This window comes from Motacilla alba, chromosome 1 (genome assembly GCF_015832195.1).
Source record: "Motacilla alba alba isolate MOTALB_02 chromosome 1, Motacilla_alba_V1.0_pri, whole genome shotgun sequence".
Lineage (NCBI taxonomy): Eukaryota > Metazoa > Chordata > Aves > Passeriformes > Motacillidae > Motacilla > Motacilla alba.
In genome coordinates, this window is record NC_052016.1 from 57,302,477 (window position 1) to 57,316,640 (window position 14,164).

At 36.2% G+C, this 14,164-nt stretch overlaps 1 protein-coding gene across 4 annotated transcripts in view; it reads left to right on the plus strand.

Moving 5' to 3' along the window:
• PDS5B (PDS5 cohesin associated factor B) overlaps positions 1–14,164 on the plus strand; it is a 102,394-nt gene that overhangs the window by 9,022 nt on the left and 79,208 nt on the right. For all 4 annotated transcript variants that reach the window (XM_038159750.1, XM_038159740.1, XM_038159758.1 and 1 more), the window contains exon 2: positions 12,260–12,385. In XM_038159750.1, the coding sequence (XP_038015678.1) occupies positions 12,278–12,385 (108 nt within the window). In that variant the 5' untranslated portion in view covers positions 12,260–12,277. The remainder of the gene's footprint in view (positions 1–12,259; positions 12,386–14,164) is intronic.

Consider the following 14,164-nt stretch of genomic DNA (forward strand, 5'->3'; position numbering starts at 1 on the left):
TGCCCAGTAATAGATCCAGAGGTCATGTGCACACACTGAAACACAAGAGGTTCATTCTGAATGTTTCCACCATGACAGTGGTCAAGAACCAGCACAGGTTGCTCTGGACATTGGCAAGATTACTATCCTGGGAGATCCTCAAAAGCCATCTGGATGCACCCCTTTGCAAACCGGCTTTAGAATCACAGAACCACTAGGCTGGAAGAGACCTTCAAGATCATCGAGTCCAACCCATGTCCTAAACACCTTAACTAAACCATGGCACCAAGTGCCATATCAAGTCCTTTTTTGAACACATCCAGGGATGGTGACTCCACCACCTCCTCAGGCAGGCCGATCCAATATTTTATCACTCTTTCTGTGAAAAACCTCTTCCTAATACCCAATCTGTATTTCCCCTGTTGCAGCTTGAGACTGTGCCCTCCCGTTCTGACAGTTGTTGCCTGGAGAAAGAGACTGACCCCCACCTGACTACAACCACCTTTCAGGAAGTTGTGTACCAAGCCCCTCACCAGCCTTGTTGCTCTTCTCTGGACATGCTCAAGCCTCTCAGCTTTCTTTCCTAAACTGAGGGGCCCAGAACTGGACACAGCAGCCAAGGTGCTGCTTCACCAGTGTGGCCTCACTAGGCAACCCTTCTTCAGCAGGGAGATTCAACCCGGTGGTCTCCACAGTTCCAATCTCAACCATTCTGTGAAAATTCAACCCTATTCAACCCCACAGGGCTTAATAATTGTAAGGGATGAATAATTGCATTAGAAAAAGTTACAGGAGTCAATATATTATTGGCAGAGAACATACATGTTGGTTGGGTGTTGAGGTAGGTGTCAAAGATAAGTTAAGACTTAAATATTGAAAGAATCTTCAGCTTTTTTTTTTGTGATCTTACTGATAGATCCATATATGACAGTAGGTGACTAGATTGCGAAACTGTTGCTGGTCCTTGTGGTCTTATAATGCACTTAGTTCACCTGGTTGTAGTATGTCTTCATCTAATTTGTACTTTGTGATCAGTTATGGGTTCTTTCTCTGTCTTTGCAGACACAGTTATTTTTTCAGTCTGCTTTTCTGTCACAGTTTTGCAAAAAGCAAGATAAAATGTTTTAGCTGGGAAGAAAAGCTGAACTGATAGAAGCCATCTGGGTAGACAACTTCTATTTGTAAAACACCCAGCTGAATGTTTTTTTGGTACTAAGATTGCTCTATGCAGTTATAATATAAATGTCTGTTTGTAATTCATGTTGATTAGGAGTGGATGCACTGTTGTGTAGAACAGCATCCGACTTTGCAGTTGAATACCCATACTTTTTTTAGGTCTTACAGTTCAATTCCCACTAGCATTCTTTGTTTGATCTTTAGTAATTGTGTATCAAATTATTTGCAGTGGGATATAAAGCGTATAATTTTGTGGTTTTTAACATTATATATAAAGTTAGGAATGACAGTGCATCTCATTTAGGTATAGAAATTCTGACTTGTTACAAAGGCAATTTTGTATTGGTTGACCATTGTGAAGTTTTACATAATGTCATTTTGCTTCTGTGGTAGCATACTAGTTTTTTTAAAAAAATTTATTTTAGTTGCCTATTTTATTTATTTTTGGTTTTTAATATTCTTAATGTTGGGTTTGTTTTTTTTTTCCTTGTGGGGGACATTTGTTTAATTTTAATTCTTACCAAAAACCCCCAAAACAAAACGAAAAACCAATGAAGTTTCATGGTGAGACTCAATAAGGCGCTTCTAGCCAAATAAATGGTACGCTAAAATAGTACCAAGTCTTGTTTCTCCCCAAGGGGCAACACAGAGGTTAAACTTGATTTGTGCCTGATGTCTGTGTGTTGTAGTTCGTCTCCTGCTTCCTGTTCTCCTTATTTTCCTCATGGCTTCCATGCCATTCTTGCATGTTTTTTTTCTCTGTTTGTGTGAGTACTACAGCTGTTAATCATTTGGAATGATGTATTGCAAGGTATCTGAGATTTCTATGACTGCTTTTTGAAAATAGTTAATATAAAGAAAAATAGTAATTCCTGCCTCTTTTCCCCCATTCTTTTCTAGCAGCTGGAGGAAGGAAACAAATAATTCCTGCCTTACTAAATCTTAAAATAACTTCCCTGGTAAAAGACAGCTGTGTCAATATTACAACCATAAACCATTACATCCATAATATTGTGGAATTTTGATACCTAGGCTGGTAGGTCAGTTCTTCTCTTATTTTAGAGTATCAGCTTAAGAACTTCGAGTGTTTCTGGTGATTCTGGAAAAAGAATGTTTTGTGGAGTTCATGGTCTGCTTTTCAAATGTACCATATGAAAGCAAGGGGCTAATCTCTGCATATTGATCAAGTTGTAGGGTATTCTGTTTGGATATTTTGTTTCAGATATTGACAAAACAGTAATTGTTAAATTTTAATTTAAAAACTAGAAGCCTGCCTCTCATGGTCAGTTTCTCATCATTGAGCTATTTATCTTTGACCTTTTTGTCTTATGTAATTAATTTTCTTTGGGTGGGATCTCCTGGTATTAGTGTGATTTTTGGTGATTTCTGCCTCTTTTCTATTTACCCTTCTGGCAGTCTCTTCTTGTCACCTCTGTGCATGTGCTGTCCTCATGGAATAGACTTCATGGGCGCTTCTCCTAGTTTATACTCTCTGGATGACAGGCGCTGGTGGCTGCACATAGTATTTCAAGCTAAAGTATTTCAAGTAAGTATTTCTTGCCAGTACCTGAAGATGGGTGTTAGCTGATGGAGTTTTGGGTTTGTGGCCATTGGTTTGTTTATTTGTTTCACAGAATGGGTCAGGTTGGAAGGGACCTGGTCCAGCCTCTCTGATCACAAGCAGGGTTGCCCTAGATCACATTGCACAGGATTGTGTGCAGATAGTGCTTGAGTATCTTCAGTGGGGAGAGGAGGTTCTGAAGTACCTTGTCCTAGAATTAATGCTGGGTAGAAAAATCACTATGAGACTATAACCTAGGCATTGGCCCCTCTTTAGACCCCTCTTGTTTTCCCCTTACAGCTGGTTTTTTTTTTCAGTGTGTGTATATTCTTGTTTAGATGTTCATATGCAGTCTTTATTGATATTTGCAAACATTTCTGTTGCTCTAAACTTGCAGTGTTTTACTAAATGACAATATCATCCATCTCTGCATCCATCTGTCTATGATTTCCAATTTAATGCTTCCTTAATAAATGATATTTGGTGCAACGGAAGTGTTGATTGTTTTACCACAGATGAACCAAGCATAAATTATCCCAGGGTAATATGATAAACCTGGAAGTTACATTTATCCCTGTTTTTGAAATTCTGACTTCAGTATGCAGATTTTTTCTTAAACTCTCAAAATACTACTGATATCAAACTAGTGCACCTCTAGTGGTGGTTTTATTACTTTTTTTTTTTGTTCTGCATTAGTAATGGGATTGCTCCTTTTATTTTCTTGCATTGTACCTTAATTTTTAAATTGAAGGGTACTGCACCTTAATTTTTAAATACTTTTAAAAAACCTTGTTGTCTACAGAGGTTAATGAATTCTTGGATGGTGCCCATGTGATTGTTTTGATTTGAAAATGTGGAGTTTGTAAGTATAGACGCAGTAATTTCTGATTAAAGATATCTGTTACCAGTTGTCACAGGAAAATTTTACCTGTCATTCTTTGAAAATGGGTATTCAGCTGATTTTATAGGATAGTTCAGTATCCTATATAGGATGCTTCAGTAACTTCTTTATTTACAGTCATTATTATACAGCAGTACTTTCTTTTTTATTCTAGCTACTGAAGTGCAATTTTTTTTTTGTTAAGCTTATTTACAGTGGATATCTCAGTTTGGCTTCAATTTTATCTTTATTTTTGTATTTCCTGGTCTTTGTGGTACAACTGTCCTGTTTTGAGGGCTGTAATTACTGCTTACAACTTCACTAAGTGGTTGTTGGAGTTCACTTAGTAGTATAAAAACTTTTCTTGCACCCCAGTCATGGGTACAAAAGTTTAAAGCTTAATTTTGTTCCTTTGGCATGGACATTGCCTGTGACCCCCCCTGTTTGAGTTATGTACATCATCATAGTTTGTCTTTTCTTAAGATTTTGTGTAGTATGCTTGAATGTGACCACCTAAGAAATGTTTTCCCTAGTACTTGGCTAACTGACAAATATATTGCAGATGTCTATTTTATTAAAATCATATTTAGTCAGCCTACACTCTTCTTTCTCTGTCAGATTCTTTTGCTATTGCCTTCCAGTTTTTATCTCTTTGCAATTTCTCTTCCTGCAGCCATACACAGAAAGAAGCCATTTTAATTCCTACAGTCCCTTTTACTTAGTCTTGATTAGAAGTGTGAAAGCAGAGATCTCACAATAATAAGTCAGTTTTATTTTTCCTTAGGTTGTTGAATGGTTTAATGGTGAATTCTTTTATATAGTTTTTGAGATTTTTTTAAATCTGTGTTTCACTGAAGATGCTGTTTCATAAATGGCATTAAAAAAGAGGCAGTAACATCTGGAAAGATGCTGAAACTTAAAGTTGGGTCACTTACATTTTGTGGAAGCTGCAAGTGTCTGCAACACCACTGGAGAGAGCTGTGTGCTGAGATAAGTTGGTACTGAATACTTTCTACTTGCTAAATCTTTGGGAGGCTTTCTTTAATGAAGTTTGAAAAAATTCTTATCAGTGGAAGTGAGGACTTGCCTGGGATCATTTCATAACTGATTGCAACTCTGTTTAAGTTGCTTGAGGCCCTTGAGTGCGCGCGTGCTGATTTTGATATCGTGTGTTAATCTTTTCTTCTTTGTTCTTTTTTGAATCCTCTATATCCACTCTACATTGTGATGACATCTCTTCTTGCACAGTTACCACCTGCACATCTTTTAATTTTCCACAAAGTTAATGGAAATTAAATGTGTTCTTTATTAACTAAATATGTATATAAAAAAACTTAATGTGCTTTGCTGTATTTTCTGGTGTAAGTTTGAAAAAAGTATTTCCTAATTTAAACAGGTCATTACTTATGTATGACTGTTAAAAGACTGCCATTAATGGCATTCTGTAGTGAAACCCAGTACTTTTTATGTCATTTGTTGGACTGAGAGTGTTACTTTTACCTTATAATTTGGGTCTTCATTCCAGAAGACATTTAATTAGTGGCTTCTGTAAATTCTTCCTGTAACAGTTCTTAGTATGCTGCCTTACAGAAATGAGAAGCTAGCATTTTATTGATATTATGGCTAATACTAGTATCTTGATTTAATTGTAGTTAAGTAAACAGTATAACATGATACATTTCTAAAAGAGAATGGAAAGTATTAGTCTAGGCATTATACCTCAACCAGTATGAAGAATGACCTGGATTTACATCAGCACCTTTGGTCCAACACCCTAAAGTTTTCTGTTTTATTCAACAGCAAAAACTAATTTCAGCTTGCCAAATTTCAGCTTGGAGTGGCTTTTTATAGCCAAGTTATAACTCCCTAGCAGTAGATGCATTATGGAAATAGTTTTAGTTTAGTGGCAGTTGGATAATACAAGTCTCTAACATTACTTCTCACCTTGATCAATTGTTGTCAATCAGCTACATGCCATCAGGAATTTACCAGCATGTAAAGAATTTCTGTAAATGACTTAAATTGTTATGTTGTGTTTTATTAATAATACTAATTAAGTAGAAAGATGCCTGCCTCTCTCACTTTTGTAAGTTGCTGAGTTATCTCTTATTGATACCTAGTTGCATCTTTTGTGGAAATTACATATTGACAATTTTTTCATACGTCCTGTGTTGTTGAAACAAAGTGATCTTCAAGCATTTGCCATGGTTTATATTAATATTCATACAAGAATGCTACCCACTGAGGTTGCAGAAATAAAAAAATGCATAAAATAATAAGAAGAAATTACAAACTGTGTGTTGAAGAAGGAATAGAGCTTTGGAGTGAAACCTGTAGTGTGATTTATGAGATGGAAAAGATTTTGCTTCTTTGCAATATCCCATGAGACAATTTAGGAAAATGTTTTTGCGTCTTCTAAGCTGTTTTTGGATTGTTGATGGAATGGCCTGTGACAGTGAGAGGCCACTGGTCATCCTGCATGGTTGTGGAGAAAGTGTTGACAAATATTTGCCAATAGTTTGTTTTTTTTTTTTTTACTCCACTGTCTTGTTGGGATGGTATGAACTGTGGAAATGTATATTTAGTTCTTTACACATTCAAATTTTTTTCTGTGTGAACCACTTACTAAATTTACTAGAGCTTCTAATACCTTTGTGAACGTGAAGAAAGGTTATTCTCTGGCACATTGAAAAATGTCTTGCAAACATAGATTTAAAAGTATATGTATTAGCCCACATAAATTTGATGTATACTTTCTTAGATTTTATATTCATTATTTTAAAATTATCATAAGAATAACTATACAGATAGTGATATATTCAGTGAAAGTTCTGAAAAATATTAATGATGATAGAATTTGCTAAGTTGATCACTCTTTCTGGAGATCTTCTAAGACTTCACGTTTGGATTCTGGATTTTTAAGAGGAAGCGATAGTAAGGCAGGAAAAACTTGCACGGAATCAAAGGTTGATTTGCTAAAGTTTGCTTCATCACTTGGGTAAGACCACTACTGTCGGAACTCAGAATGTCCCACAGACATTCTCGGACGTTCCAGACCCAGGTCAAAAGCATCTGAGACCCTGGCATGCAGCCAGAGACCCCTGTGGCTTTGAATCTGACCCATGGAACAGTTTACCAACTTTGCAGGAAGAACAAGAAGTCACAAAAGTTTAGATATTGTAGTAGAAGTAGTCACGAAGTAAAGGGTAGGATTTCTGAGTGCTGTACAGGGGGGTTTTAAGCCTTGTACGCAGGGGTCCAAGTTTTGTACATGGGGGTCAGGAGATCTAAGATGGAGGGATTTGGGTGTGCCCTGTCCTCTTTCTTTCTCCTTCCCAGCCTCCATGTCTTTGGTGATGTTGGCACTCACAGATTGGTTTAGAGTAGAAAGTCACCATTCAATATAGATAGTAGGTATTGGAGAAAAAGCATAAACATGTAGTACGTAATATATGATATAAAAGATGGCACCAGCCCCCTGGGAGGGCAGAGTGCCTTTGTCTGAGCTGCTGAATGGGCCACAGCAGTTCAGGGAGAAGAATCTTTTAGATAAACAACAATAAACAACCTTGAGAACAGACAACAGAAGACTACTGAGTCTTTCTTTGAAGGCACGGGTTGGAGGAGGGACTTTTCCATCTTTCGGGGTCATCCCAATCCGGGGGTGAAACCCCACACACTACAAAACTATCTGGAGGATGAGGATTTAAACACATGTATAGAGCTCTGGAAGTCACTGTTGACACATGATGTCTTCATGTGTGTTAAGGCACAGTTTGTTTAATGATTAGCACAGTTAATTAAATCACCATAGGCAATGTAAACTGTCAACCAAACAAAATACAATTAAATGGAGTGTGGTTTAAGTCCTCCAGTTAGATCATTGACCTAACATCCTCTAATAATATTTATTGACCTATGAAGTGTATTTGCATAGATACTTAATATGCAAGATATCAATCCATGTTTTATTTGCATAATCACAGTCTGTATTTTGAAGTATTGAGCAAGTAGTATATGTGAAGTTAAGCTATTCGTAAAGTTATCTACTATATAGAAAACATCTATGAATGTTTTAGTAATGTAATGACCAGCAGACTTAGCTGGAACTGAGTAGCTGTTGGAGGCTACTGATTATGTACAGAACTCATGTGTAGTTTATTTATTTGAGCTTGACCAATTTTGGCAGTGGTACTTATTACTAATTAACTCTGTTCAGATTAATTGATTGTTCCCATTTGTGGTCTGGCTGATAGTCATAATTTTACATTAAATATGATCTTCTGATTTTTGTCACAAGAGGTCAGTGATTTTTAAATCCATCCTCATCTAATAATGCCCAATAAACATAACTTTGGCTTTTGGGTTTTTTTCCGTGCTGTAGTTTTCCTGTTGTCATTGTACAAAGGGTATGTGTTTTGTCATCTTTCTTTCTTTTGTCTGTAGTAGTTTCTTCCACCCCACCTCCCTTATAACTTAGTTTTTAATTTGTCATGCTATTTTATACTTACTGTTTTTCAATATACTTCTACAGACTGGCTCATGGTTCCTGACTTTAGGTCTTTGAGAAATTAAAATTGCAGTGGTGCTTCTGTGTTGAAACAAGCAGTTCCTGGACATCTTAAGTCCTGCTGTATCATCTCTGTGTCTACAAAGAGTAGGGTTTGTATCTTAAATGCACTATTAGCTTAGAATATATTTATTTTCTTCATAGTTTCTGAAGACTTAGCTTACAATACTGTGTAACATAACTGAAAAAACGAAGTCTGATTGAATCATGATTTTTATTCCTATTTGTTAGGACTGGAATTTGTTATATATTTGTTCAAGTTTCTTGTGATGTCTATCTCCCTTCTTTATCCTCATATAACTGCAGAAACAGGGCACATCTTTAAGTTTAGTTTATATGCTGGGATTCTGCATGGTGCAAAGCATTTCATGGTCTGAATTGTTTTCTTGCCTTTAAAAAGGCATCCATGTGAACATTTTCCTTTTCCTTAGGATCATTAAGGTTGGAAAAGACCTCTAAGATCATTGAGTCCAACTGTTAACCCAGAACCACTGTGTTCTCCACTAAACCATGTTCCCAGGTGCTACATCCACGTACCTTTTGAACACTGCCAGGGATGGTGATTCTACAACTTCCCTGGGATGCTTGTTTCAATTCCTGATCACTTTTCTGATGAAGAAATTTTTCCTAATGTCAAATCTAAACCTTCCCTAGTGCCATTTGAGGCCATTTCCTCTTGTGTTGTCATAGATTACCTGGGAGAAATTACCAATCTTCACATTACCATACCCTTTTTTGGGTGGTTTTTGAGAGCAGTAAGGTCTCCCCTGAGTCTCCTCCAAGCTAAACAACTCCAAGCTAAACAACTGCTCCCTCACCCTCTTCTTGTAAGACTTGTGCTCTTTCCCTTCTGGAGGTGTGTATGGAATAATACTGGCTTTTTTAAAACATGGTCGAGAACTTCTAAAATATCATTTGTTAAAAAAAAATAGAAACTGTCAGCTGAGTCTGTTGAATCTCAAAGATGCTTTGAAAGAATTTCCTTCTTTCAAAATGCTTGTCATCTTAGACTGTTTTCTTTTGCAATACACTGAATCTATAAAATGAATTTTAAAAGCATTTTGAAATTCAGTCATTGAATATCACATCACTTATGGATTTTCATTTTCAACATCTTGTACATACAGCTGGCCTTGAGGCTGTTGTTCTTAGCTGTTACTGTCTTTTTTCTCCATGATAGAAGTTCACTGAAACAGCTATGTATCTAATGTGACATCACAGAGACTTGCGTTTGGTTAGAATCACCAAAACACCCTCCCCCCCCCCCCCAATAAAATCCTAGATTCGGCTAAGTGTCTAAGTGTTCAACACAGATTATTTTGATAAAGCTAGGTATACGCAGTTTTATTGGCAGTCCAGAAGAACAGGAACTTCTAGCAGTGGAATGCAATGAAGTTTTAGTTAGGTAATTCAAGGTATAACTGTTGTAGAAGTTTGCTTAGCATTGAATTTTCTTTTTTTTTTTTTTTTTTTTTTTTTTTTTTTTTTTTTTTTTTTAATGCTGGGTTCTGTTTTCTGCTGTTTCTTTTGAATGGTTTGTTTCTTTCAGTATTAAAAGGTTTATAATTCTTTATCCTTTATGTTCTATTTCTTAGAACCTTTTTAGAATTATTTTTGACCCTGTAAGACTAGGTGTATTAATTCTCTAGAAAATGAAGTCCTATTTATTTTTTTCTGTACTTCTTGGAGGGATAAGCTGTATACATCCCTTTCTGTAACCTTGGCTGGCTGTTAAGTGCTAACACTGCTGCTCTCTCACTCTTCTTGCTTAATGGAACAGGGAAGGAAATAAGACCAAAATGCTCATGGGTCAAGATAAATGCAGGGAGATTGCTTTCATTCTTTACTAACCTTGGTGGCTGCAGGTTTTTCGTGTTTTTCTCACTTTTCTTCCTAGTAACTGCTGTGCAGCATTTTTTGTCAGTTCTTAAATACGTTATCACAGAGGCACTGCTAGTGTCAGTGATGGCTCAACTTTGGCAAGGGATGAGTCCATTTTGGAGCTGTCTGGATCTGGCTCTGTTTGCTATGGGAGCAGCCCCATGTCTCTTCCCACAGGGGCCATGCCTTCAGACTCCCCCACTACCAAAACCTTGCCACATAAACACAATACAGATGTTCAGTTTCATCCAGACCTTGGATGCCACTGAAGCTTAAAAGCTTGGTTGCATGGCCGTTGGACATACTGGCTGCACAGTTGAACTTGACTCTAATGTATGAGTTTCAGTCTTTGAATTATTTCAAAATGTGCTCCAAGTGGGAGTACATCATCATGTTCTAATCAAGTTTCCACTGCATTTGATCTGATCTGACAGCTATCCACAACTGGAAAATGGAGTTTTGTTCCCCAGTTCCCTTAGTTCCTGTTCTTTCCCTTGAGTTAGCTTTGATGCTTGTCACACGCTTTTCAAAAACAATTAGGCTTGTTTTTTGAGTTGGTGAGTTTGATTGGTCCAACAAAGCATCTGATGCTTTTACACATTCTCAGATTCTGGCGAGCAAGGCTCCATTCTGCCATGATGAGCTGTTAAAATTAATTTAGGTGTAATATATAACATCATCCCATCTGAAAAGTAGAGTGTAATATCTATGTCAAATGGCAAGAAGAGTGAACTTCATTACAATTTCTGTGTGCTTTTGAGGAGTCCTAGACTTGACATGGACTTGTCACGGCAGTGCATTAAAGAAATGTAACGGGGATAAAGTGGCATCTTATTTTAGTATTAGAAAAAGTTATTTCGATGAGCTTTGTTTCTTCCCAGCTTTGTCATTATCAATTTTTCCTACAATTGCAAGCACTTGGCACTGTTCCACTGCTGGGTGCATGTAGGTGCTGAGAAGATGACACAGAAAAGTCAACTCAGTTTCTATCTGTTGAAGTACATTCCATGTCATGCCTGTTGAATGAAATCTGATTATGTTAGTTCTATTCATGTTTTCCCTATTTACAAAAATTAAATTTCTTGTGCTGTATGTGTTCTTTGCAAAAAAAAAAAAAAAATTAAAAGCCAATGTTAACTTTTTGTTTGGTAAAAGATTAGGTGAAGATGAAGCAAAATCTGTAACTTTGGTTGTTTTCATGAAATATGAACTGAAGAATACAAATCCCGATACTTGGGATTCACAGTTCAGAACACTCATGACTGCTAGAAGTGGATCATACTTTTAGCTAAATAAATAAAAATATCAAGGCAATGACAAAGAAATTTGTTTCTTTTGTTACATTCTTCATTTGTAACTGCCCTGGTATAGTCTTTTTCTAAGATTCTGATTGTTCCCACACATGCCATCTAAATTTTTTCACCGTCTTTTGTATTGATTGCTTTTATGTAAGTAAAGGTTTCAGTTCAGCTTCCTTCTCTAAAGCAATGAAACTCTGCATAACTTAGAGTGGATTACATGGTAGTTTTCATTTGCATCAGTTTAAGGGGACTGAGAAATCGAGTAACTGAGTTGCATTCCTAGTTAGAATTTAGGAAGAAGATACGATTGCTTATCTGCAGTCTTTCACTTGAAAACTTGGCTTTAATGGCGTAGAAGAGACTTGTATTTGGTCTGCTCTATTTCTGTCTCTAATTTCATTCTCTATTTGCTGCTTGTCTGGCAGTATTGGGGAGTTAGAACTGGTGATGTATAATAATTAACAGCATTTGTGTTTAGGCATTTTGGAAAATTGTGTTTTCCAAAAGAGTAAAAATGAGCACAAAGTCCGCTTCAGATGTCTGAACATCCAAACTAGCTAGGGTCTATTATTACCAAGAGATGGAAACAGATCATGCAGTACAGTAAGATTCTTGGTTGTGTCTTGTTAGTGTGAAGATCAATGACATTCTGAAATGAGGAGTTTTAGCTTTTTTCTGATGTGTACTTCTTGAAAGCTTTGTTGTGTCATTGGCCAATCTACCTGGACAACAAAACTGTTGCTGTCTTCCACAGTATACATTACTGAAACCAATCAAAATATTTTGTCTTTTTTTGTGTTTGTATGGATTTGTTGGTATATTTCTAGTTGGATTTTGTTTGTCAAAGTGGGAAAGATATGGTTAAGCATGAACTAGTTAAACAGCATTGTCTTCTTAATTTCTTTCCACAGTTTTAAAACCGTGAAATCATGGCTCATTCAAAGACAAGAGCCAATGATGGAAAAATCACATATCCTCCAGGAGTCAAAGAAATCTCTGATAAAATATCTAAAGAAGAGATGGTGAGAAGGCTAAAGGTTAGTAAGCAACTAATTGCATGCAGATTAAAGTTTCTTGTAAAAGATGTTCAATAATCCTATTACTGTATTTTATATCTGGAAGGGTTTTTTTTCCCCGCTTTGGGCTTTACCTTTTCTGTGCATAGAAGGAGAAACTTGTTTGCTCTTGTGCCTTCTCTTCTATCACTTTCTTGAAATAGCTTGTTCAAAAAAGGTTTAAATGCATTTAAAAATCACAAATAGAAATGAGCTGCCTTAATTTAAAATACTATTTAAATTTTATTTCAGGTACTATGTTAAGTCAGCAATTTCATTGTTTTCCAGTATTTTCCTCTCTAAAAGACTAATAATTTTGGAAATAATTTGGGTACCTCTCAATACATTCTTTTTATGCCTTCATTCTCTCTGGTTTGTTTATAAAAACCTTTATTCTCATTGTTTTAGCCTGTATCATGATGAAGGTAGTTTTTGTTATACTTTAGTCTATATACTTTGATTGTACTTACAGTCTTTGATGTATTTGTGTCTTGAATGTCTTGACCATTTTATTTGGCCTAAGTGTACAGGAAAGTTGGACAGATTTGGAGGCTAATTTTGTTACTACAGTTCTGTATCTACCTGTGTACTCTCACAAAAAGGCAGGCCTGTATTGTGCAGAAGGAATGCCTGCAGCTTGGGCTTGCCCTGTGAAACAGGAGGGAACAGTTGTGGGATGGGAACCTTAAGTATTCTAACAGATGGAAGAGCTTAATTCGGAGTTTTCTGAAGAAGTAGTTTTAAGTCAGTTGGAACTATGGGTAAATGAACAAAAACCAATAAAATCCCAAAACACGAGAGATTGCTTCTTGTCTTCCCCCCACTAACTTGTCTAGGCTTTGGGATTTTGGTTGATGGACTTTAGTGAGTATATTGCATTCTATGATGCTGAATAAAAGACAACATTTATAACTTTACATATGGATGATTCCTAAGAGAAGGAATTCTTTTTTAGCACTTGCATATTTTTTCAGCTTGTGGAAATGCAGCACCACAGTTCTTACTAATCCTTGCTCTTCTGTAGCTTAATTTCATTTCTGACCTTGAATGTGTAGTCCCTTCTGTCATCTTGATCTGTCTTGCAGAATAAGAGGACCTTGTAATATGTCTTGTGTTTCTTGTTAGTTGTTTATTCTGGCTGTGAATTCATTGTTGCTCAGGCAAGGAAAAAACTGAAATATTTCTTTTATAAGAGGTTGGATGATCCATGCTACACCACAAGTGTACAGAACTTCAGTATGAACACAGTTGCAGGTGCTAAAGAACAGTAGCTGATAAATAAACGAACTATTAGCCTCTTGAGTTCTCTGACTGCCAAATTCATGCAATTACTGAGGAAAAAACACTTTTCTGTGCACAAGCAGATATTCTGCTGTTTGTTGATAATGATATATTAATATAAATGCAAATTATTGAGAAATCTGAGAATAAAATGGAAAATATGCAGAATGAATTTCTGTATTAGCATAATTTGCATTGGACATTTGATGCATTTTGAATTGATGCCCTCTTGAAGTTTATAATAGATTTGGAAATGAGATAGAAACTGAATGGTGACAGGTGTAACTAGCACTGAAGACAGAAAGAAGGTGATAAACTCTTGGAAATGATGGATAGTGTGAGAAAAGCATTTTTCCACAGCTTCTTTCTTTCTTCAAGTCATCATCTAATGAAATATTAATTTTAGACTAGCAGTCTAATAATACACTTTTCTGTCAGTAAATTCCAAAGCTTGTTTCTGTGGAATGATGTAGTAAAAAT